The 25,543-nt window shown below is 41.6% G+C and overlaps 4 protein-coding genes across 11 annotated transcripts in view; 2 read left to right on the forward strand and 2 right to left on the reverse strand.

Moving 5' to 3' along the window:
- Positions 1-80: 80 nt before the first annotated feature.
- Positions 81-3,609, reverse strand: LOC139106801 (methyltransferase-like protein 25B). Its single transcript, XM_070663779.1, has 8 exons — positions 2,524-3,609; positions 2,205-2,314; positions 1,781-2,027; positions 1,556-1,704; positions 1,147-1,449; positions 685-838; positions 513-622; positions 81-433 (listed from the first exon to the last, which is right to left on the reverse strand). Exons 1-8 carry the CDS (start codon positions 2,695-2,697, stop codon positions 145-147), a joined length of 1,536 nt encoding a protein of 511 aa, XP_070519880.1. The 5' UTR covers positions 2,698-3,609; the 3' UTR covers positions 81-144.
- Positions 2,246-13,306, forward strand: LOC139106795 (mediator of RNA polymerase II transcription subunit 12). Its single transcript, XM_070663771.1, has 3 exons — positions 2,246-2,498; positions 8,909-11,955; positions 12,667-13,306. Exons 2-3 carry the CDS (start codon positions 9,041-9,043, stop codon positions 12,833-12,835), a joined length of 3,084 nt encoding a protein of 1,027 aa, XP_070519872.1. The 5' UTR covers positions 2,246-2,498; positions 8,909-9,040; the 3' UTR covers positions 12,836-13,306.
- Positions 13,307-14,302: 996 nt separating this feature from the next.
- LOC139106805 (smad nuclear interacting protein 1) lies at positions 14,303-16,166 on the forward strand. 2 transcript variants are annotated; one of them, XR_011546425.1, is made up of 3 exons: positions 14,303-15,481; positions 15,571-15,686; positions 16,034-16,166. XR_011546425.1 is itself a non-coding variant. In XM_070663784.1 (2 exons), the coding sequence occupies exon 1, from the start codon at positions 14,576-14,578 to the stop codon at positions 15,479-15,481; it is 906 nt and encodes a 301-aa protein (XP_070519885.1). In that variant the 5' UTR covers positions 14,303-14,575; the 3' UTR covers positions 15,571-15,968. The 2 variants fall into 2 exon arrangements, 1 of the variants encoding a protein (XP_070519885.1); XM_070663784.1 differs by lacking the exon at positions 16,034-16,166 and having other exon boundaries at positions 15,571-15,968.
- Sev (receptor protein-tyrosine kinase sevenless) overlaps positions 15,841-25,543 on the reverse strand; it is a 30,225-nt gene continuing 20,522 nt past the window's right edge. For 6 of the 7 annotated variants that reach the window (XM_070663759.1, XM_070663757.1, XM_070663756.1 and 3 more), the window contains 13 exons: positions 25,081-25,370; positions 24,589-24,945; positions 24,155-24,458; positions 23,698-24,021; positions 22,946-23,547; positions 22,208-22,864; positions 20,721-22,135; positions 20,140-20,565; positions 19,762-19,982; positions 19,140-19,610; positions 18,664-19,027; positions 18,071-18,124; positions 15,841-17,780 (listed from right to left, as the gene is read on the reverse strand). In XM_070663759.1, coding sequence (XP_070519860.1) covers positions 16,894-17,780; positions 18,071-18,124; positions 18,664-19,027; positions 19,140-19,610; positions 19,762-19,982; positions 20,140-20,565; positions 20,721-22,135; positions 22,208-22,864; positions 22,946-23,547; positions 23,698-24,021; positions 24,155-24,458; positions 24,589-24,945; positions 25,081-25,370 — 6,372 coding nt within the window. In that variant the 3' untranslated portion in view covers positions 15,841-16,893. The remainder of the gene's footprint in view (positions 17,781-18,070; positions 18,125-18,663; positions 19,028-19,139; positions 19,611-19,761; positions 19,983-20,139; positions 20,566-20,720; positions 22,136-22,207; positions 22,865-22,945; positions 23,548-23,697; positions 24,022-24,154; positions 24,459-24,588; positions 24,946-25,080; positions 25,371-25,543) is intronic. The other variant, XM_070663754.1, reaches the window with a different exon arrangement.

A 25,543-nucleotide genomic window follows, 5' to 3' on the forward strand; every position in this document is an offset into this window, starting at 1 on the left:
TCGAAGAAAATATTAAATAAAAATACGCTCATTACAGAGCTGCATGCAATCTAAATACGCGGAAAATATGCTTAATGTATTTAATCTAATAATAAATTTCCCTTTTAATTTAATGTTAATAAAAAATGTTAAATGAGAACCTAATCAATGGAACGATTCGGCAATTTTCGTCGAGAACAACAAAAGATTTCGGGGAGACAATCTGGGATCGAAAATTGGCTTCAGTGTTGGAGATAAATAATTTTCGGATAGAAACAAGAATCTATCCAGTAATACTACGGTCTCTACTAAAGGGGCCAGCATTATACGTAACGCTCCGAATATCACGATCCGCTGCCATTGACTTAGATAAGATATTATTTGCGGATTCTGAAAATCTGAATCTTTAGGCTGGTAATTCAGATCGAAATTCGCGGTCGCTGCCGTGCAATATCTAAAAAAGAAAAGATAATTACGTTAAATTGTTGCTATAACACAAAAAACTTTGACAATCGTAATAGACTTTACTTAACTGTTCGAATGTAACAGATTTTGTCACTTTAACGTTCTTCACTTGAGTGCGACGTAGTTCGCTGTTCCGTTTTATCAAAATAGTTTCTAGAGCAGCTCTATAAGCATGTACCTAAAAATAATAATTAACATATTAATAACGAGTCATTATCGCTTTGAAATACAATACTCAACTATTAAATCCTCGTAGTTGCCGGTCTTTAACTTGTCGCAGTAGCTTTCTATAGCATGACACGCCACTTCCAACGATGTATAAGATAACTTGCGTTTTGTAAACGACGACAGATATTTACTGAGTGGATATCCATTTGAGGCATCTGATGAATTTCTAAACGTATTCTGTTATTTAGCGCAGTCATAATCTCACAATCATAACGTTGTACATGAATATATCTTTGATAATAAGTAGAACAATTGCAAGATAAATAGATAAAACAAATTAAAATGAATAAAAAAAAATTTACATCAATTATAAACGATGTACTTTCTACTCTCACAATCTTGATCGCAGAAATGCATTTTACTTTTAGATATTTATCAATTTATCATTCATAAATTCCAATGCAGATATTATTAAATTTATAACTTGCCATGAACGTTACTCTTATCTATATACTTTGTATCTCGTATACGTACTCCAGTGTCAGCTTCATGTAGCAACATCCTACAATGCAAATAAATCTTGCTTCGCATTGAGATGCGTATAGTTTCAATAACGTCGCTGCTAAATCTCCACAGGGATGCAATCCTACAATACCAAATCCAAAGTCCTTCTCGTCTAGATTGAAATTGTCGGAGAAAACTCGTCGCATATCCTCGGTCGTCTTCAACTGGTTCGAATTAATATTTTCCAGTTTGATCGATACGTGGTGCGGTGTATGCGCTGGCAGGTCGGGCGAATGTTTCGACAGGGTCGTTAACAATTCGTTGTCCCACTTTCTGGAATAAAAAAATATGTTCAGAAATAATAACGAAGGGACGACAAGAACGTCCGTGGATTATTAATAACGTTCGGAATAAGCAGAGATATCGCTGATACGATTACCTGGCTTGCTGGGAGAGTTTTACGTCTTGTTCGATGCACGCTACGTGCAGGCGATATTTAAACGCTAAGGATCGAGCCAGATGACCAACGCCGGCTCCAACGTCTACGATGCACTTGGCATTGGACTCTCGCGTACAGTCCGCGCATATCTGTGCAAAAGTCAAACTCTTACGTTAATAAATATTCTCTGAAGGCAATGCACTCGGAAATACAAGCCAGCCATACCTGCGCCATTTGATGTATCTCGTGTCGTTTCTTTATCTTAACGTGCTTCAGAAAGAGACCGTCGTGCTCGCTCGAGACGCGCGTCTCGCGTAATCCGTCGCCGACATCGTTTAAAACGGAACTGCATTCGGACTCTTCCCTTCCGCGACATCGCCAGGTGCTTTCGTCACTTCGGTGATCCCTGTTCAATTGCAAGCTTTTCGCGGTCTGCCGAAGCGCGAGCAGCGACAATGGCCACACGCGCGAGCTGCAAAGATAAATCGTTTCGTCAAACAATATGTTCGCGTTTATGATATAAAATTAAATTCCGACGGACTTGCGTCGCGACTTGAGGCGCGTAAGAAGAAGTTTTATCTACTGAACAATTTCAAATTTTTTTTTAATTGGTAAGGAAGCGATGCGGCGTCGAAGTAAGATTACTCACCGCGAGATGTCGGCAGTCAACCAGTCGCCGAACTCGTCGGGCGACACGTACCGCAGGGTGCTCCTCCAGCTGTTCGGTAGCCTCTGCCATAGTTGCTCTTGGAAGAAATCCTGCAATGGATTCGCCGGGTTTCAATATCGATCTCGTCGCTCCACCCGGGAATAAAGCCGAGGACGAGGCGAACGGAGGATACGTGCGACGTTCATCGGACGCGATCGCCGTAACCTATCCCACGGATTGGTACCGGAGGACGACGGGACTCGGACGGACCGGCATGCCGGGTGACGCCAAAAGGTATTTTCCTTGTTCGATTACGTACCACGACATACGAGTCTAGCAGCCAGCCGTACGCGTCTAGGACCCTGAAGATTCCGTCGAGCGTCACACGAGCCTTCGCGCAGGTTCTGCATGTGCACGTAACCGAGATAGCGGCCATTGTTGCGCCGCGCCGAACAAACAGCTGAGCTGAAACAGCCTCGCATCTCGCTTCCATCGGGCACCGATCGCGAGACCGTGATAAAATATCTTTCCCTCGCGTTCACGAATACTCATTCGATCGCGTGGCACTCGCTCCTTCGAAACATCACGGGGGGACAATTTCTCTCGCTGGTCGTCTTTGCGATTTACCCATTTTCGCCTGTCTGCGATCTCGTACCGTCCACCCCGTATCTTCCTTTTTCATCTATTATTATCGGAAATTATTTATTAGAAAGTCCACGTTGCGTTGCGCGACGTGCATTCCCGCATGCACGCGAGACGTATACCTGATTTATTGCACGTGAAATGGAAAGTGTAGCACGTGCACGGTGGATTTTCGCGCGGCCACGGTATTTATAAATTCCGGTATACGCGCGGGGCATTTTCCGCGATTTATTTTAATCTCGTAAAAGTAACGGGACGGCACCGTCCGTTCGGCTGATTCGCGGGGGCCACCGCGGATCCTCGCCTGATATACGCGCGCGTTAGTGGCGGCACGAGTGATTTAGCCGCCGGTGAAAGTTAATGCTTATTATTCTTCACGCTTCTTTATGATTTATTAAATTGACCGTGATAACGCCGCCGGCGTGCTCGGAAAATCCGGCCGTTCGGTATTCTTCAGTCCGTCACCCGGGGGACGATTGGGGGGGGAGCGGATTTTCTTCCCGGCAGAGACCCCGAATATCGCGGCGGACCGCGAGGTGAGAATCCGTCGCGCCTGAAATAGAAAGTGCATCGGGCGTAACGTCAATTACGGGCAATTTTTCGTCTGATACGGCTCCGGCGGTGTGTAATTATATAACGCAGTTATGCATTTTCCGCTTATACTGCCGACACTTATCGGGAATGCCGTTTAGAGCCTCTCTCCGCGGCCGTAGCTGCAACCCAGACGTTCTAAATCCTAATTAAAAGAAGAAAAAAAGAAAGAACGAAAGTAAGAAAAAAAAAAAAATAATAAGAAATGAGAAGAAGAACAGCGTTTATCACTCTGTAAATCTTTCTGGCAATAAAAGTCACCGCGTAATATATGAACGCATTACATCGCGTGTCAGTTTCGGTCGGTTCTGTTCTTTAATTAGACTCGCACTCGCGGATTAACGCCTATGGCGTGCAACACCTATGCGGCTTATGAAATAGATCTCTCACGTTGAAAACATAAGTGAGAATTTTCCACATTATGAATCGGGTCGCCGCGGACGAGTAATTCGTATCGCATCGTGATAATCGGATTACCGCAAATGTGCGGGCTTGGAATTAACGAAATAATTAAGAAACCATCGAGCGCGGCTGCTTCGTTATACTAATTTTCAACGGCGAACTTGAGCACCGTAAATTTTCGTTGATTCGTTGCACCGGTTACCCTCTAACGATCGCGCGAAATTAATAAAAAGCCGGGCGTGAGAAAGGTCTCGATCGTCAGCCAGAAAAAAAATGGATAAGAAGCGCGCGGCAAGGTCCTGTAAAAAAAAAAAATTGTCGCATTGAATGCAGAGGAGTCGAGTAACGATGAGAACCGTTTGCGGGGCTTTGTTTATTAATTATAAGAGCGAGCGCTATTCCCGGTGGCGTCCCACTTTGCGGCACTTTCACTCTTCAGCAGTTACGTTATTGCTCATGAGCGGGGCTGCTCTCGAAGAATCGTATATCGTTAGCGCGCGTATAAAAGGATCGTATCCTTCGCGCTTTCGTGAGAACTGGGAGAATCAAATTCGCAATCTTTTACCATCGCTGTTACGGGAATCGGTCTCGCAATCGCGAGATACCTCGGCGACAAATGTTGGGCTCTCAAGAGCGAGAATTCCACGCTCATCCGGTGCGTGAATGGCGGCTCGATGTCGGGCACAATAATCGCGTATTAACATAATACGAGGAGGCGCGCGTAATGCGTAAGACGCAGGTACAACGAAGGGTCGTTAAACTCGAGTAAAAACTGATCTCGGGGCCGAGGATCGATTTAATTAAATATTATTGCGGTGGTCGTATTGTAGAGCGATTAGAAAGTGTCGTTTCTACGCGAAACATAGTTTTCCTACTAGGCGGACGTTTAGTACTTGTTGTACAACATTTCCTGCGATTTACATCAACAGGATATCGCGGATTGCGAACAGTACTATCTCGAGACCTAGAATAAAACGCAGCTGTATTACTTTTATCGTTATTAATTATATATTCACGAAGGTCACGTTCAAAAGTTCTTGAAACGAAGTGCAAAAATTATTCGTACGTTATGCGTTAAGTGGAAAGTTCTAACCATTCCGGGAAAATGTATGAAACGACAGGCTTGTTCTGTGAAATAATAAAAGCGGGATCGTGGGATTTTTTTTAAATGAAATAAACTCCGAGTTTTATATTAAAGTATTTTCTGAATAAATGGCTAAACTTCGCTAAAATATTTTACATCGGGACGAATGATTTTTGCAGGTTTGTTTTTTTTTGTTTTTTTTTAGAGAGGCATTTATCTATTAATCTATAAAAATCAACTATTTCGATGGAACCCGGAAGAACTTCGTCTGTATTTATAGAAGGACTGGAACTTTCTATTTAACGTATGACATATGTTATGCAAGTGACATTTGTATTTTATTCCGAGAATTTTTCAGATGACACTCGCACTTCAAGTAGTATAAAAATGACGGGAGCTCGCCTTTCTCTTACCTTACACCGAATAACCTCCATTTTAGCGGTGAGATTTAAATTTTGCAATTGAATTATAAAACTATTTGATATCGGAAATTAAGTAATTAACTTTGTAATGAATGGAAAGTTGGGTGATTACGCGACAATGTTTGTCACGTTTCGAAAGAGAGATCTTCTTCGGAAAACATCGGGTCGAGCGAGTAAACAGATTAGAAATAAGATACACCGTGTCGACCCGCGTAGTGTCGCGGAAAAGTGATAAATTGTTCTCGCGTGCGAATTATATACGCTTAGGAGGACGGTGCAAGAACGATATCGTTTCCCGGCGAAACGGCGATAAGTCAGCGTGAAATATCGCCTTGGCTCGGATCAGTGACCCTCCCGGGCGGACAGATGGATCCTGTATTCATCATCTTCGTGCCTGCCGGCTGCTCTTCGGACCCTCTTACGCCAACGTATAAGTGAAAGTTCGCAAGTAGGACGCGCGATGTCCAATCTCGATGCCCGAAGACTTAAATTGCCCGGTATCGTCGATGCCGGACATCGGTTAGTGCCGAAATTAATGAACATCGATATTGAGGAAAAGAGAAAAAAAAAAAACGGGAATAGCGATCATGGATTCTCTTACGACTTTCGAAATTATACGATTCTGCCTGCAGGCTGTTTCTAGCGTAACGGAGGACCTCTATTTCTTTTTTTTTTTTTATTATTTTTATTTTTTTTTCGCTCCGAGCGATCTGACTTTTCTCTGAGAAATAAACTCACCGCTTGAAAAATAAACCGATAGAAAATCATCAACTTCGATGATCTGGCCGATCTGGAGCATAAGCGGGTTGCGCAAATGTGCAGCGCGAGATTTCTGCGGAACGTTACCGGGCACTTTTGCAACCTGGGGGGAGGTCTCTGGCGGGTCATCTCGTTCAATTGCTCTACTGAATCTACACCTTTCGCAACGGCGAGCATAACTTGTATACAATCTCCTGTGTGTGATTTCTTACGAGCGAGTTACCTCACACCTGGCAACTTCGACATTATGCTCGGAAAAATGTTCTGTGTAATTTATCAGGTCAGATCATCCGTCATACGTTGACGTAAGAGGATCTAAATAACAACTTGCATCGCGCGGAATCTCTTCTAAAAAAAAAGTGAGAAAGAGACGAGATCCCCGTGCGGGTCATATCGTTTAAAATATTTATAACTTAAATCAGGAGATCGTTCAGCTTGTTAAAGGTCTAATTCTTCGCAGATAATAGTTTTTTAAAAGTTATTTTGAAAGTGCGTCTGCAAAAAGAGAAGATTGATCGTCATTGTGCCGCGCGATGCAGCGGCGCGATCAATCTTTGTCAACCATCTGCGTTATCGCGCTCTCCATTGTGAAATATATTCTATAAGAATAGAAAAGTAGTCCTTGCGCTTATACGAAATTAACGGCGATTGCATAGAATTCGTCGGCAGCAACATGCAACCTGTTATATATTCATGAAAGCGGCGACTATTATTCTAAGAGAGGCAAGGTTCGTATTAACGGGCTTAGAAATGCTAATGATATTATAATTGCGTCCGTCTGAATCGTATTCGTCGAGATGACCGATCGCGAGCGAGAGCGTCCAGTTCGGACAATCGTTGCACGACCCACAATGACATTTGAATTGACCGTATCCTTTCTCGAACTAGAATCATCGAACGGATCGGAAACGATCACTTACCTTGAGGAAGTTGCGGTTTAACGAAGCTTAGTACCGTAGCGAAAGTAATCTACCTCGGCTCCCGCTTCAGTCCAGCGGCGTTAAGACCCATCGCGCTCTCTCGTTGAACGGCTCCTCGTTGAGAAGAGGAGGAAAGGTGAGTTTCGGTTTCGATGGGCCTTGGAGGTCGCGGAAAAGTAAAGATGCTTAGTATGACGTCCCCACCATGACCGATCGCTTGGTCGGTCAGATTCGAAGAAAGTTGTACGTATGAAGAAGATACATTCCACGCTGCATATCTTCTCTTTCCTTTTTTTTTTTTTTTCTCTCTCTCCCCTCTCTCCACCGTTTTCATTTGTGTACGCGTTTACGTGTACGTTGGACGTTAAACACCAGCGAGACGAGTGTCGAGGGGGGCTCCCTCGGAGAAAGGTGCTGCTCTACCGTCTTCGATATTAGAGAGGAGCTTCTTGAAGAGCGGAGGCCGCCGGTGGTGGTGGCACCGGGTAGGGAGAAATGGGCCCCCAGGCCCGATCTGTCCTCAGTTCCCATGCGAGGTTTCGCTCGGTATCGTTCATCCAAGCACGTCCGATAGTCTCGAGCGGTGTCATGTCGCGAGTCACCCGCATCTAACACGAATAATCGGCCGGTAGGAAGTGCGTGAACTTTTTGTTACGAGGAAAAGCTCGAGGAACGATCGCAGCAATGCGGTTCGCCAAGCTGGTAATTATAACAGGGTGCGAGAAGGGCGGATGGGCCGCTTCGGGCCGAGAGTTACTCATACTTTCATTGTAATAAGCATGTCGCGCACGGTACCGCGAAACCCTCTCGGTTCTATGATTTGTAATCAGCGAGCGTATCAGCTCTCACGCACGGGGGAAAGTGCTCTAATAAATCGTGGTAAACGCGACCGGCAACGATACGACCGCTAATCGTTCCACGGGGATCGATGCCCGTTTAATCATGTTCATGTCATGCCTGAGATTGCTTTTCTCTCGACCGACCTCGCGACGCCCGAGGTGGACTCGCCTCGTGTGAAAAAGGTGCTCGGGGGCCTCATTCAAATATGTTAACCAGCATCGAGAGAGGCACCGAATTCTCGAGGTGAAACGCGGCGGTGCACCGGTCTTAAACTTTGATCCTCTTTCTTTTTTTTTTTTTTTTCTTTCACCCACTTCTCGAAAGAATCAGTCGAATGGATAATACAGGCACACATTTTATTGAGTAAAACAGAATTTTTTCTTTTAATTATGCATAAAAATAGCTTAGTTAAAATATAAAAAATTATTAATTTAATTTTGTTTAATAAATTTTAAATTAATATTATATAATTTAAATAAATATTAAATAATTAAAAAAAAATTATTTATCTAAGAAGAATATACGTATTATTTAATCACGAGATAAAAAATCGTCAAGTAGAATGCAGTTAAGCATACGGAAGTTAATTAATCTGTTGTAATCTGTTAGTAGCAGTAATTTCGGAACTAAATCGGTTTTAGAGAAACGGGAATCGTCCGATATGTTGTAAGTCGATCTTACCATATCCAGAACAGGATCGCAACTGGGAATCGCTTATCAGGTTAACTGTTTCTTGATTCTCGCTAGCATACCAATCGGTTCGAAGCCCGTTAAGGCCTCCGATGAGTTTTCTGGTTATATTAAGCGGGTTACTCGGTTATCAGAGCGCATTAAGTCTTCTTTTTCTTACGTTTCTATTATCGCCGCCTATGCTAATCAGTTTAAAACGTTAACACAGACGGTCAGTAAATTAAATTACGGCAAGTACGCATCTTCTAGAAGAAAGTGTCAAAGAGATAATTAAGATAATTGTAATTTTATCGGAGCTTGAGAAATCAACGCATTTTTTTTTTTTAATACACTAATTTTTTTTTTCTTTTTCAGAGGCTCTTCACGGCGACGCTTCTCGTCGTCGCGATTTTCGCCAAAGAAGAGAGCTCGTCATCGAAAAACCGTGATAAACGCCAGCAGCTCTTTCTACGAAAGGGTGGTCGACTGCCGCCGTATGCGGTTCAAATGGAACCGATAGTACAATACTCTCAAAGAGATCCATTGTACAATCCTTTGGCGAGCCCGAAAAACGACGATTTGTACGAAGAAACCCCGTCGAGCTACTATCCGACAGAGCCCGAGCCGATCATCGAAATCATTATCAAAGAATCTAATGAATCTCTTCCCACTCCGGTACCACCGCCGCTTCTTCCCCAGTCGCGACCTACTAAGGAGCCTATTCAAGTATTCTACGTGAAATACGAGAAGAAAAAAGTCTACGGGGATAAAACGCGCGTTGTTTACGATCCGCCGATTCCCGCGTTGACGCCGGTCGAAGAACACGAAGAGATCAAGCCGGAAAACTCTGCGCCATACGCGGAAGAGCCGACGTACACGGCGACACCGGCACCACTTCCGGAACCGTCAACGACTTTACGCACTATCATTCGTCCGGACAGCGAGGTATATCATTCCGGTAGCAGTGGTATCCGCGTGACTTTCGGCACCGATCAAGTGCCGCCCAACAGCCACAGCAAGCGCAGCGACCAGGAGACACCCGGAAATAGCGCTCAGCAACCCGTAAGCAAGCCCACGACGTCTCCGGGGGCGCCGAAGAGACAGCATGGCCCGTATCAGCCGTTGCAGCCGCCGCAGCCTCCGCGAGTGCCGCCTGCATTCCCACAGCAGCGTATTATCAACTCGTTCCCGCCGCAATCGCAGGCAACGACGTTCTTGCAGCAGCAGCAGCAGCAACTGCCACCACCTCTGCAGCCGCCGCATCATCAAGCGTTTTCATCTCAGCAATCCTTGAGGAATCCGCCGCCGCCGCCACCGCCATCGCCTTCAAGACCGTTGCAACGACATCCCATAACGATTCAGGGACTTCCGGAGATACAGCAGCGTGAGACGTTCAACAGTTTCGGCCCACCGCCGCATCACGTTAACATTAATCATCCACCGCAACCAGGATTTCCGCCCGCACTATCGGTATCGCATCAGAGCGTTCACGTGCAAAATCGGCCGTTGCAGAATGGTAACTTCGCGGAACCGCCTCAGCAGTCATTACCGGCCAGACCCAGCGGTTTTAATTCGGAGCCTTCGCAGCCGCTGTCTAGACCGAACAATTTCAACGCGGAGCTTCCGCAACAGTCACTGCCTCCGTTTAAACAGCAGGAGTTGGAGAAGCAACGTTATCACGAGCAACGACGGCAACAAGAACTTTTAAAGCAGCGTGAGCACCAACGGCAGCACGAGCAGCAAAGACATCAGGAACATCAGCGATTCTTGGAACAACAGAGGCAGATCGAGCAGCAAAGGTTACTGGAGCAGCAGCGGCAGCAGGAGCATCAGCGGCAGCAAGAACACCAGAGGCTTCAAGAGCAGCAGCGTCTGCAGGAGCAGCAGCGGGTGCAAGAATTGCAGCGCTTGCAAGAACAACGCAGGCGGAAGCAGGAGCAGGAGCTGAAGCTTCTTCAGGAACAGCAACGGTATCGCACGCAGTTTAAATATAATCAGGCGCAGCTTCAACAACCGCAATTACCGCCGCAATTACAGCCACAGTTGCAGCAGCAATTACCGCCGCAATTACCACCGGAACGACCAGCGGGTGAAATCTTCAAGGCCGTGCCGAAGCTGGAGCAGCATTACGCGATCCGAGAAAATCCTCTTCATCCTGGTCCGTTTCCGCCAAATCCCACATTATTGCAGCCGACGGCGTTTCCCGACGTCTCCCAGAACCAGTTCGTCTCCGCGCAACCGTTCAATGCCCTTCACGATTCCCAGCAACTCTCTGGGAACCCGGCGAATCATTTTATCTCCGGTGACAATCAACAGTTAAACACGCAGCAATTAAACACGAAACATCAGCCCCATCAGAACAGTCAGCCGAGTATCTTCTCGCAGAATCTTCCGGCATCGCAACAACGGCCGCAAAGCACTTTCTCTCAGCAGCAATCGATATGGGGCCGGCCGCTATTCCAAAACAATCCCACGCAGAAGATCTACGCGACACCGGTGAGTCCCTCGGAAGAGTTTAACTCTCCGTCGACCGCTAGAACGTTCCTGCCGACGACTACGACCACGACCACGACGACGACCACCACGACCACCGAGGCGCCGACCACCACGACGCTCTCGCCGAACAAGGCGGCCAAGATCAAGGAGAACATCGCGAATCTGCCAGACGAAGTGCCGGACGACATCAGGGAGCAGCTTCTAAGCTCCGGCATTTTAGGCAACGCCGACATCCAGATCCTCGATTACGACAAGATCGGCGATATTCCAATCGAGAAACTACCGCCGGAAGCTCTGGCAAATTTCTACGGCGCCGGAGGTGGAGCAGCGATTGCCGCGGGTAGCGAGCCCGTGCCAGCGATTGCTAAGAGGCCGTCGAAGATAATGTTCAGAAAGTCGACGACGAGCCTGGTCCCGGTAGCCGGCAGCAACAACGGCCCGACCAAGTTCGAGCAGGCCACCTTGCGACCCGGCGGCGTGGAGATGAAAGTAGTACGCTTTGATCCCAATACGGAGCAAGGCCGGGCGGTGGCGGAGCAGCATATACGGGACGATGCGACCCGGCTCGAGCCGGTAGCCGTGGGAGCGCGCGGGGATGCCGCACAATACAATCGTTACTTGCCGCTTAAAGTGAGCGGCTCGTCCTTTCCGATACCGGACGTGCCGGAGCTCAACGGCCGTAAAATATCAAGTGTCGTGGTTCTGGCACCCGTCGACTACGACTTTCCCGGCGAGGGGAAAGAAATCGCAGAATCGCAGCGGCGTGGTAGGAAGGCCGTTGGCGACGCACAGCCGGTCAAGTTTCTCGCCGGTGACACCCTGAAGCAGCTCGTGAAAAAGCCCACTGCGGAGAACTACAAGAAGTGGCTTGAGCAGGAGAGTCGCACCGAGCCACAAAAGCAGTCCGTCGTACTCCTGGTGACAATGTAAGTATCATTAAAATTAAGTATTTGATAATGCATGCATGCGTAATAAGCTGCAATGCGATTATCAATTTTTTTTTATTTTTTTATTATTTTTTTTTTTTTTTAATACTTAGAAGCAATTTTCGATATGCAGTTTCTCAGCCACTTTCTAAAAACCGATACGTTACATCATTTCATCATTTTCTGTCTGCATGTTCAATGAAAGTCGATAACATGACGCAGCAAGATAAACGTTTGATCGACTTGAATTTCCATGAAAGTTATAGTTAATTGTTCTTGGATTGCAAATGATTAACATGTATCTGTAAAATAAAATTTTCTTTGTTAGTTTTATTTTTTTTTTTACGGGTAATTAAATTCTACTGTAACATCAAAATTATTTAAATCCGTTTCCACCGTTTGTTAGAATATTTTATTTTATTTAAATGTACTGTCTGTCCGGTATATTAAAACTATTTTAACTAATTTCCTGAACGTGTCGCAGATTTATAGTTTCGCGGTAATGACACTCGCAATTTTAACATTTTCACTTTCTCTCAGTTCTCAAGTTATATGTATCGTTGCCGATTGACCACTTGCTTCATTAACTCCTTAACATTCTCTTGTCGCTGTTATTATAATCGACGCTTGCCCGCGTCTCGCGAATCCGCTCGAAAGTCAAGGAATTCACGAGGCTACGCGCTTTCACTTGGATTCACTGCGGTGTTTTAGGCCGAGAGACGGCGACGGTCAGGGTGACAAGGAAATCTTCATGTACGACGTGACCTCTGGATCCGTTAGCAAGCTGGCCGGCGATCTCTCGACGGCCTTTGTGGATGCTGCCGAGAGTAACTCCGACAGCAACGATTCCATCGACGACTCTACTCTCTTAACGTATTAATTAGTCCCTTGAACCATCAAATGGAACATTATCCTGGTCACACTCTATTTCCTTTTGTTTTTTTTTTTTCCTTTTTTTTGTCCGTATTCCAAGATCTGAAATATGAATTAAAATTAGTTTAATTTGTTCATTGTTTCGCCAGCTTAGGAGAAAAGAATTTAAACGTATAGATCTGTATGTTAATATTATTTTGCACGAGATAATGAATGTTTAATAATAAAATATTAATGGTAAAAAAAAAATATAGTATGGACACGATGATGAATTTTAGAGATCATGCATTTATTTATACAACTGATGCGAGAATGAAAATGAATTAAATAAAAGATTTTAGTATGACATGGAGAATTGCGGCATGGCAAATCACTTCGAGTATCCTTGTAGATATCTCTTAACTATGTATTATTATGTACATACATATAAGAATATAATTTTGTACTTTTTTATACGAAATAAAACGCAGTCTTTTAACCTTTGCGTGGTGCATTTCATATAGCTACAGGACATGTAATTATATTAAAGTTTATTAAGTTATTATTACTCTAGCGGCAACAAGTGAGCTGAACGAGATACAGCGCGCAATCAGCTGACAATGAGCTGCAAGAAACAGATTTCCTCGACGCCAATATTTCTCGATTATTATTTTCTTCTCATAAAAAAATGACGGTAACTATCAAATAAATAATATTTAATCGTCGATTACAATTAAATAAAAATGGTAAATTAATCACGTACCCGAAGATGTAATCGTGAAATTCAAAGTGAACAAGAGACAAGTCTGAATCTCGGAATTTCGCGACGTCGAGTATCCGAAAAACCTCGGGAAGTATTAGAGGTATAGAAGGAATAAGTTGGTGGCACGGAGCGGAGTCCAACTCGGAATCGCGACTTCCACGCGTCCAGATACAGAGGCTCGTCCATGTTAGGCTCTCTGGCACGGAGAGTGCTCTCGTCCCGCCAATTCTTTGACCACACCTTTTTTATAATGGCTGAGACCAAATTGGCGGGAACAGCACTTGCTAGTGATAGGCCCATATGAACCAATCGCGTAACAGAATTTTTACCTTAGTTTCGTACAAATTAGTTACGAGCCGCCACCGTCCAGTGGGATATTAGTGAATAATTCGGGCAAGTAGTACTAATAAAGAAAATAAAATAAAATAAAACAAATTTGCTTTAAACTAAAGCGAAATAAGGCAAACTAAAAAAAAAATTATTTTTAATTATTTACATCTTGAATACTATTAATCAATAGCAAATTTATTAAATTGACGAAAATTCTGTGACGGATAACTAATGATAAAATTAATTAAAAAAAAATTTTTTTTTTTATGATATTTGTTAATTAATTTCCCGAAAGGACAGTGATTTAATTAAATTTTTAATCTGCGGAAATTTCCCGAGGAATCAGAGAGCGCCACGAACGCGAACAAATGTTGGAATGATATGGCGGTTTACGAGTTTCACCGTGCAAAGTTCCACCGTTCTTTATTGTGATGTCGACTCGCGGTACGTAAAATTATACGACAGATTGTCCCGCCGATAATTCGCAGTAGCGAGGGAATGTTTTACACGCCATTGATCTCGTCGCACGGTTATTACGCATGTGCAACATCGTGGCTCGTTACAATTTCGTTGTGATTACTCTAACCAAGTAAGTCAGGTTAGATCGTTGGTCGACGATATTGCTCCTGATTTCGGGATTTAATTAACTCAATTCGCTAGTGAACACGGAAAAATATGTCAAACTGGCGGTCGAATCGCGTGGAGCGACGCGATCCTCATAAAATTAACAGAGAAAACAGGCGTGACAGAAGCGATGACGTGCACAGGGAACGATCGCAGAAAAGCGGAGACAGAGATCACAGAAGCGGTCGGCGCGATCACTTCAGGAGGGACGACGAAAAACAGAATGAAAAAAGGAAGTACGACAGGTCGCCGGTAAGGCGGGAGAATAATTATCCCAGGCATCGAGATCGCAACGAGCGGAGTAGAAGTAGAGACAGAAGAGAGGACTTCGGCAGACGACGTGCCGATCAACACAAACAGAAACGGAGCCCAGATGACTCGAGAATGAGGAGGGAACCTTCTCCAGATTGGGGAAAACCGAGTGTCAAAGAAGAAAAGCAAAAGGAGAAGGAGAAGCCCAACTTTGAACTATCAGGAAAATTAACAGAAGACACAAACACTGTCAATGGTATAGTCATAAAGTACTCTGAGCCACAGGATGCCAAAAAACCTAAACGCCGATGGAGACTATATCCTTTCAAAGGCGAAAAAGCCTTGCCTACATTGTACATACATCGACAATCAGCATATCTTATGGGCAGAGATCGAAAAATAGCTGATATACCTCTGGATCATCCCTCATGCTCTAAACAGCATGCTGCTCTGCAATATCGTTTAGTCTCTTACCAAAAAGAAAATGGTACTGAGGGTAGAAGAATACGGCCGTATATTATTGACTTAGAGTCTGCAAATGGTACTTTTGTAAATAATGTAAAATTAGAACCAAGAAAGTATCATGAATTGTTAGAAAAGGATGTGGTACAGTTTGGCTTTAGCACTAGAGAATATGTTCTGTTGCATGAAAACAGTAAAGATGATTCCTTTGATGATGATGTACCTTTTACAAACACAACTTAGGTAATGACACTTCATATTGTATTACATTTATCACTGCCACTATTTATTTCTGAAATTTAACTTTAAAAAATGTATATTTTTAATTTCAGGATTTCTAATGTGCAAATGTATCTAATAAAATTTATATACAAAGACTGATGCGGATATCAATCTGTGAAAATCAAGAGAAATAAGGCCATTATGAAGAGGAAAGCCAAGTATATGTGTAGATACAAAGTTTCATTAATAATTTTTTGAATTCTTAAAACTGTTTAAGATGCATAATATATATAATAGTATACATACGCAAATAAATTTACGAAAATTTGTGATCCTCTAAAATATATTTCACAAATCTAAAAGTTAATCATTGTAAATGGATTGTTTTATTTTTTTTTTTTTTTTGCACATTTTCCGTGGCATATTAACATTTTTTATGCCATTAATAAGGTGTAAAGTATATTATATATGTAATTTGTAGATTAAAAGTAATTACACATCTCCTGTATATTGCAATTATATTATTTACAATTATTATAACATTCACTGATTCACAATTTATTTTCTTTTCAGATACTTGAAAATACAAATTTCAAGTAGTCAGTCCATTGACATAAACTTCACAGATTTTACATTCTAAAGTTTATCTTTTCAATACAATTATACATATACTTTCTTAAAACTACACAGAAAACTTAACAATTTCTCATATTGATTTAGTATTTACTAATTATTGTCAAGCATGAAATTTGTACAATGAACAGTGAAAAATTTCACAGATTTTATTCAATAAATATTTATTTAAAATTAAAATTAAAAATTAAACTATATATGTATGTATATATATATACTATATATATATATATTTCACATTTCTCATCACTCTATCAACATATTATTTCTACATTAAATAACAATTTCACGATTATTATTAAAATAAAATTTACGTCTCGAAACAATCTGCCATACCTGTGTCACAAATTTTTGAGTATAAAAGTTCACGTATGTACATTAAAATGGCAGTTTAAAGCTATTCTTAACTCCGCTGTACGCGCGTATTCCTCTTCTTCACGTATGAAATACTTGGGCATTTATAGTAATAAGCAGAGTTCAATGTATTAAGGCACCGCATTAAAATAAAACAAAAAACAAATTTGAGCAAAATCGTGTAGCGACTGTCCCGAATAATTTTGATTCCGTCTAGAAGGCAAACTGGATTGAATAGCTCTCGGAAAAGAACAGAAATCGCTTTAAAAAAGTTGCATCAAAAATAGTATGTGTCATGTAAAAATCTAACATCATAATTTATAAATATTGAAGTATTTAAAGTTGCTTCGATTCACGTCATTCAAAGCTCAAATGTAATTCGTGCGAGTTTCGTCTATTCTTATGTAAAACGTTATTAATTTTTACCTTTACCAGAACTTGACGACTCACGATCCATTCACTCTGACAGCGTCCGCATTTATATTCGTATATGTAACGATATTGCTGCCGTCTTCGACGGGCGTCTGTCGTAATAGATTTAGCAGCGCGCTATTTATCACGAGCGGTATATTTGCCTTACCGTTCTGTAAATTTGAGTGAGTCCTTTGCACCTTCGGCAACGTACTCTTTGTCACCGCGTTTTCACTTGAGGGCACTTCCCCGTTTGGGCCATTCGAGACAGTGCTGTTACTCTTTAGGCACGGTAAAACCGTTTGCGAACTAATCAGAGACGAACTGGGACGCGTGGAAGGCGCAAGGCTGTGTGAACTGCAGCTTCTATTCTCGATGCTTGCCTCGGAGTCTCTCCGTTCGCTTAAACTGGTTTTGTACTTCCGCTGGCCGTTTAAGGACGAAAAGGATTCCCTTTTGGGAAGAAGGGTCGTTTTCGTAATCGAATTTATTGACTTCGTACTGTCTAAAGTGTTGCATTTTTCCGGCATTCCTGAAATCGACGTACCCTTTCTATCTGGCAAGTTTAGACTGGCGATCGACGATCTCTTGTACAACTTCCTGTCGAATTGCTTCCGTTCCTCCGTCGAACACTCTTTACGATCCTCCATAGTCTCTGTAGGCAAGCTGCTTTTACGATCATTATTTGCGCAACTAGTTCTGCTTATATTCGTTAGATTCTGATCCGAGATGTGGATCGAGCGAGGTACTTCGTAACCGTTCGCAGGATTCTCCCTTAGGACGATGTCTTCGTTATCTGCTAATAATTCTAGATACTTTGGAGTTTCGCCCGATTGAGGCCCCACCATGGCGTTGCTCGAGTTTTGCAGAAAGGGCTGCATGTCTCGGCTTCCCTCAGAACTACTGGATTTCCAAGAGTTTCCTGTATAAAGTAATAATAACTTATAACAATGTAATTAAATTTTATTCACTTATCGTGAAACTCTAAAAAGAACGTATTTTTTTTATGACGAAAAAAAAGATTACAGCACGTTATACATTTTTCTATATATTTGTTTCATTATTTTTAATACGTAAGAAAGAAATTGCGAGTTGCGTTGCGCGCGGGTTAATTATAATGATTGTAAAAATACGCTCAATGAAAAGTGGAGGTGTCGCATCTCTTGAAGTAGGATGATAGAGTAGTGGATGATGTTTGTTAAGAAGACCTACCTGAATTATTATGATTCTGATTCTCGTCAGCAAAGTAAGCCATGTTAGACACGCCTGCAAGCACGAGCCATGCAATGATCAATATGTATTCAAGCAGACAAGGTAATATTCCAGTACATTTTGAGGATGAAGAAATTTCGCGATAAAATCGGAATATGATTTGACAATGTTGAGTTATGAATGTATGAGATACATGCTTGTTTCTCGCGACTCGGAAAATGCAAAATTAATCGAAGAATAAATCTTTATTATCTAACAATTCGCGAAGGATTTCTTCATTTTCAAACATTCGTAATTTACAAAGGAAGAGAAACTTATCGCAGTTTTCCTCATTTTGTGAAAACTCTGAATACGTGTTTTTCGAAGAATTATTTCTCACAATCTATATATTGTATGTAAATGACATATTATGTGTAAATTTTTAATAGCCACGTTACGCGCGTAATCGAATAAATGATTTGCGAATATATCGTTTTACATAATGCAGAATAAAAAAAATGCATAATTTTAATTAACATTCCATGGATTTGCAGATATTCCGCGCTCCATGCAAAGTGATAATGCGCGCAAGTAAAGATTTAATATTAATTTACCTCTCCGTGCCAAATAATGCCCTGCGTGCACAGGGCTTAACACGGCATCCTCAATATGCCCTCTTAGAACGACGATGCTTTCGAGACAAATTTTGAAACTTGGCCTGGCATCCGCTGGGCTCCAGCAACGCAGCATCAACTGGTGTAATGTCGGTGGACAATTTAGAGGTTTTGGCAACCTGCCACCTGCACGCACGTAATGCAACACTTCGAGATTGTTTCTGGCGGGGTAAGGCTGCTGGCCCAACGATGTAATTTCCCACATTAGCACTCCGAATGCCCAAACGTCGCTCTGCGAAGTAAATACTCCGTCTACTAAGGATTCCGGTGCCATCCAGCGGACAGGAAGTAGTCCTTCTCCTTCCTAAAATTTTAGCAGTAAATTAACACGTTTAAGATATATTAATTTTTAAACCGAGCATGTATTATTAAAAAAAAGCAATTTAAACATTTTTTTTTAAGAGAATAAATATTACCTTACGATAATAATCATTTTTGTAAATGTCTCTGGCTAAACCAAAATCTCCGATTTTCACGACGCGGTTCTCGCGATCTCTCGCGGACACCAGACAATTTCGACACGCGAGATCCCTGTGCACAAAATGCAACTCTTCCAGATAGCGACAGCCTCGCGCGACGTCCTCACACATGGCGAGTAAGTCCTGCAGACGTAGAGCGTGTGGGTCTGCAGGTTGCAAAGACCGACTCTCTCTCAAGTAACTCAAGAGATCACCAGCCTCCATCAATTCCAGCACGAGTAATGGAGGATCTGTATCCAAGCAGACGCCCAGCAACCTCAGCACATGTTTGTGCCGAAAATGGCTCATAAGTCTGGCTTCTTGTAAAAATTCCGTCTTTTCTTGGGCGGAAGCATCCTTTCGTAACATCTTTATAGCGACAGGCGTTATGCCTGATCCTTCTAAATCTTTAGCATTTCCTTGAAATACCTGCGAAATGTTTAAAAATTATTTTGAGATTTACTATATTTTGATAACGTTTAACAAGAACTGATAGTGCCGGTTCTATTTTTTTATGACATGACTTTTAAAAAATAATTTCCCTAAATTATAAAAGTTTTTTATCGGGATTAGCTCTCACCTTTCCGAATGCGCCACTGCCTAAAAACTTAGCTAACGTAATTTGCTCTTGTCTGATTTTAGGCAGTGCAGAGTCGTCCGGATCATTTTGCAGCGTCGAAGCGTAAAGCGCGTTAGATTGAACAAAGTTTCCGCGAGGAATCTCGCGTAGAGTCGCCAATTCGACATCGGACACTATGGGAGGTAAGACTGTCTTCTTGTCTTCTTTCCGTTGTCGATATACTGTTAAATAACGTTATAATATATTTCTCTGATATTATGCATTATAATAGAAACATAATTAAACATACATTATTATTAACAAAATTAATTTTTAAACGTCATTTTATTAAAATTAATTTGCGATTGAAAGCTTAAGCATCGCACTAAGTGTACTTACGGTAGAAAAAATAACAGAAGCACGCTGTCATTGTGAAAATAACGACTGCGATGACGCCCAGCATCAGCGGCAGATGCTGTTGTGTAGGCAATATTCCTCCGGCAGAATCCGTTAAGTCAACGATCGCGCTTGATTTACTCCAAGCGCCGAAACCGTAAGCGTTTTTGGCTTGCACACGAAACTGATATTTCTTATCCATATCCCCAGGAATTATCCAGTAACTGTCTGTTCCATTATAATATAAATTCCACTTCTCGTTTTTGCTACTTTCGTCATCTTGTTTGTGCGTGTCATCGATGACCAAGCCCTCCAGTCGATATAAAGTAATTTGTGAGCCATGAGCTTGCGCGGGTTCCCAATTCAGCTGATAGACAGAATTTCGGAATCTCGTCGCCGTGGGTACCCCCGGAGCACTTGGAACGTCACCTTTGTTGCACAGAACATAGTTAAAGTTAGATTTTTTTTTATTATAATATATTTATTCCTATTCAAAATTTTATCGCGTTAGTTTTATTTCTAAAATAATATTAAAATATGCTTTTAAAATTATAAAATAAATAATGGCTTGCCCGTTTGCTTACCGAGCGTTTGGAATGTGAATCTTCCATCAGATGGCCAGATAAAATCTTTTTTGTATATGGGATATTTCAGCCTCAAGCGAAACTTGTACAAAGTGCGCGGCTCGAGATTTTCTATGCGATACATCACACGATCCTTGTTTACCTCAACGTGTCGCGCGATTTGCCACTCATCCATTGCAACATCTTTATACTCCAACACGTAACTAACAGTCAAATTAACGCTTGGAATCCAAGTGATAATCATGCTGTTCACGCTGACTCCAGCCATCGTTAAATTATTCGGCTCCGAGTACATGCGAATAAGCTGGCTAAGGCTTTCGTTATAAAAATCGTTAAAATTAGCGGGATACACGCGCACGTACACTAAGTAATCCTGTCCTGGCAGCAATGGCTGCAGTGTAGTGAAAAATCTACCGTCCACCGTGCGTTCAGGCTCTTTAATCAACTGTTCACCTTTTTGCCGTACGCCGTTTTGCAAAAGAATCGATCTCCAATGCACCTCATAATGCACGACGGCGGAGTTAAGAGTTTTTGGTGGCTTCCAATAAACTGCTGCTATTGTCGGCGTTAAAGCTTGAACTGTAACGTTCTGTGGCATGCTAGGCTTGCCCGCACTAGTCTTCAGCACCACATCCGTACCGAATTCCAGTCTCATAAAAGATGCATCGGCATAGAAGTTGCTCAGTGCCAGCTTCAGCTTGTATTCCGTATATGGTTTTAAATCTTGAATCTCATAACGCTTCTCGTACGTCTGAACCTTCGTTTCCTCGCATTCACCGAGATCGTTCTTCGAGCAGTGAGACACATGGATGGTATACAGCGTAGTGGGTAAACTATATTTTTGACATCCGCGCTCAAGATTTGGCTCGGGGAGACTAACGACAATACTGTTCGCCGTTTCGCTCACTCTCTTGACACTGTAACTCATTTGGCGAGGTATCAGGCATTTCGCGGTAGGATAGGGTTGTAAAGATTTACCGAGAGCCCTGATTCGGCGTACGTAAGGCAGGTAGAAGCTTTTCACTTCCAGTTTCGATGAATTTTTCTTGTCTACTCCTAAGAAATGTTCCTTTTTTACAAAGTAAATTTGGTCCTTTGTTTCGTTGGACCAATAAACGTTTATTTTATCGACCGTGAGAAACGTAAGAGTCGCTGCTTTAAAGCTTGTTTTTAAAATGACGTTGCACGAGCAACCGTAAATATCAGCCACGTTTAAATACCCGTCTGATGATATCCAATACATCATTGGTTCTTCGATATTAGTTTTGTCAATTGTTAAAGTAGATATTAATGGAGGTCGTTGTGGACAGGTACATGTGCTACCATTGTTTCTAAAAAAATATTGCACGTTTTTGCCTTCGAGATCCGACTGCATTATTGTACCTCCCTCGTTCATTTCAATCCAATATAACGATCTGAAAAAAAAATTTGATTATGTTAAAAATATCGTAAAAATTGTTATTTAATAATTATATGTTTTTACATACCCTAGAGACGGTAGCATATCTAAAATCAGAATACGTCCTCCTCTCCTTAAAATATTGTCATATTTTACAGTGCCTGCGTACCACAGTGTTAAATCCAATCTCATAATGTAACTACTACTGATTTTCCACGGTTCGTCTTTGCTATATTCATGTTCCACCCAGTACAGATTTCTGGCCACCCAGTCGATGCAAAGGCTGTGCGCGGTATTATTTAAAGCAAGTATTTTCGTCGCATCAGCTCCATTCATGCCCGATGTCACTAGTTCTCGCATCTCGCTGATCCAATAAATTTTATTTTCAGTTGTTAAGTAATTAACCTCCGTCGCGATGTGTCTCGTGAGTGTGTAATTAATCTCTTTATCTAAATCGGATATTCTCACAGCATCTGCCGTAGCGACCAATAATTCCGGTACTGGGTTCTCGAACGCGGTCGATATACTAATTGGATCCGTGTAAAGACCGGCGCCGATCTTAGTATGTGCTCGTACTTTGAAGAAATAGGTCGTGTTGGGCCTTAAATTGTGCACGGTAAATTCCAGCACTGTAGCTGGGATGCCGAAGTCGTCGCAGATTGTTATTTCCCTCCGGTTCTCAATATACCAACATTGAACCGTGTATCCTTGAATTATTCCATTTGTAAATTGAGGTTGATCCCATCTGCGAAAGAAATTACATATACGTGCAAAACATGTATATAAATTTAATACACATATATAGATATAATTCTAAATTTGTTACCTAAATATCACAAAAATATCCACATCTTTGTTTAAAGCTTTTTTGTAGAACTCTACAAATGCTCTGGGAGATGTCGGCTGGGTCGGCTCGCTTTGTGGAGATCGGAGAATTTTTCGAGAGTGATGCGCCGTTTCCCAATAAGTAAATGCCTTTACAGTGACTTCCAAAACGGAATACGGTAGAATTTGATCTGAATTGTTGTAAGGCATCGTTGTTTCGATCGTAATTTCCGGATTTGAATTTGTATTAATATAATCTGCGAATTTGACTTCGTAAAAAACCGTGCCGTAGTTGATGTTCTTCACAGGATCCCATGATATGTTAAAATTCCTCCAGGTGCCTTCGACTCTTATGCTATCGAGGTCGACTGCGTTCGGTAAAACCACCACGGTTTCCGACGTCAGATTTTTCGGGTACTGATGAAGTGCAGGATCCATAACAGCTACCATGTATAAGCCGGATAAAGTAATCCCATTGATCACAGCGGTGTTCTGACCAGAGAGATCACCGATCACTGCATTCCTGTCGTCCTGCAGCCACAGGAGATGCTCGGAAAAATAGCACAGAGGTCCTTGCATATTTGGATGTTGCAAAGCAGAGACCTTAAAATTTTTATTATTCATATTATTATCTTAATTATTAATTATTCTTTTTTTTATTATGTTCAATTGTTATTTTTAATTTATTATTGACAAATAATTAATATAAATGTCACTAATGCACATCAAAATTAATTGAACTTATGAATCAACCTTTTCTGGAATAATTTTTTGACTCATTGGAATTCTTTCAGACGTTGGTGCTCGATAAACAATGGATCCACTTTCGTAACTTCGAACAATCCAATAAACATATCTATTTTCAGTATCGAGAGTTAATCCCATCACTTGCTTGCCATTAAAAATTTCATCTAGATGATAGTATCTCCTGTCTTGACCATTCAATCGCGCGACTTCCACAGCGTGACCAGTGGACCAGTATAAGTATGCTTCAAGAGAATCGATCATGAGCTCCTTTACAATTGCTAAGATAGACATCGGCTCTTGCTGAGACCCGTTTAAATTTGCTCTTGTTATCTGTACATCAAAATATTAAAATATTAAAATACTAAAAAAATAAAAAAATTTTATTTTACAAACAAAAATGTTATAACATTCAAAATGTTTTGTCAAAATGTCAAAAATTAAATTATATATAATATATATTTACAATCTGTTGTTTTGGATTTGCCCAATATAATTTTTTCGAGATCCAGTCCACGGCGACGCTTCCAACCGAATGTATATTCAGCCTCGTTTTTTGATGACTACTAACGTTATAACGATACAGCGCAGAATTATTTCCCACTATGTACAGTACATCTTTGTACCAACTAACATCGACGATATGGAATTCGTTCTCAGAGTCTTTTAGAGTCGCCTTATTAACAAGCGTATCTATGTTTTCACCAGTTACGTCGCTCCGCAAAATTCCTTCATTCGACGACCATAAAATAGATGCGTGTGATCCATTTCTAAAAATTTAATTTAATTAATAATTGACACAAAGTAAATTAATACTTTTTAAATATAAATCTTACACACAGAGTTTTAATAAAAAAATTAAAAAAAAGTAATTTAATATTATTTAAATATAAATGTTACCTTAAAGTTCGGCCTCGAAACTCTGTGGACCACGGTCCTCTGCCAGCGCTTGTGTAAGCCGCGGCTTTGATTGAATATTCGGATCTTTCACGTAAATTATGAACAGTGTGAGACGATCCGGCGATACCTTTCTGATGAATGGTTTCGCCGGTCGATTCGTCCTTGATTTCAAGCTCATACGACCAGTTTTGCCAAGCGCCTTTTCCTTGGCCGCCTAATAAATGAGGAGCTTGCCAGGAAACCTTTGCCCTTTCCGCTCCAAGAACAGCTTGCACGCCTGTCGGTGGATTTACCGGTACTGGAACTGGCTGACTTGCATTCATCAATACGGTAACACTTACAAAAGAGGTATCGGATCTGAAATAAAAATTTTTAATTTATTAGATTTTATCGAGCACAATTAATGTCTTAATTTCGTAATTAAATGTAAAAATTTTTAATTAAGTCTTTCTAAAGAACTTTTTACGAAATCTTATATGAAAAAAGTATTACTTGTCAGGATAAGAATTGTGGAAATATCTATTTTGACCAGCATGATAGCCTTCGGTAAGAACTTCTTCGCCGTTAGTCCAATAGAATAACCCATTTGCCATGGCCAAGGAAACGACATTGTTGAATTTTGGTTTCTGTGTATTAGGTCGAAGATTAACAACTTCTCGACCATCCAACGATACAGATATCACTGTATTTTGAGTATGATGAGGAACAAGCAATCGAAAGTTTGTATGATCTACTGTAAAGGCACCCAAATTAGCATCTTCGAGAATTAAATATGGTTGAACCTAAAAAAAAAAGAGAGAAAAATATATTTATTCTTTGTTTCAAAATTAAAATAAAAATTAATTAAAATCAAGAGGCACGGCAGTGCCTCGCGCCGAGTATAAGCGCGGCGTACTATCGAGCCTCTCTTACGCGAGACGCCGCATCTATTACACTGCATTACGATTTTATTTTT

Source organism: Cardiocondyla obscurior, linkage group LG12 (genome assembly GCF_019399895.1).
Source record: "Cardiocondyla obscurior isolate alpha-2009 linkage group LG12, Cobs3.1, whole genome shotgun sequence".
In the NCBI taxonomy this organism is placed as follows: Eukaryota; Metazoa; Arthropoda; class Insecta; order Hymenoptera; family Formicidae; genus Cardiocondyla; species Cardiocondyla obscurior.

Excerpts from the sequence above, each read along its gene's own strand:
- LOC139106801 (XM_070663779.1), bottom strand. The coding sequence starts at position 2,697 with ATGGAAGCGAGATGCGAGGCTGTTTCAGCTCAGCTGTTTGTTCGGCGC. Across the intron at positions 2,315-2,523 it reads TGCTAGACTCGTATGTCGTG|GATTTCTTCCAAGAGCAACT; the intron begins GTACGTAATCGA and ends AATCCATTGCAG. Across the intron at positions 1,450-1,555 it reads AAACTCTCCCAGCAAGCCAG|AAAGTGGGACAACGAATTGT; the intron begins GTAATCGTATCA and ends TTTTTATTCCAG.
- LOC139106805 (XM_070663784.1), top strand. The coding sequence starts at position 14,576 with ATGTCAAACTGGCGGTCGAATCGCGTGGAGCGACGCGATCCTCATAAA.
- LOC139106795 (XM_070663771.1), top strand. The coding sequence starts at position 9,041 with ATGGAACCGATAGTACAATACTCTCAAAGAGATCCATTGTACAATCCT. Across the intron at positions 11,956-12,666 it reads GTCGTACTCCTGGTGACAAT|GCCGAGAGACGGCGACGGTC; the intron begins GTAAGTATCATT and ends GCGGTGTTTTAG.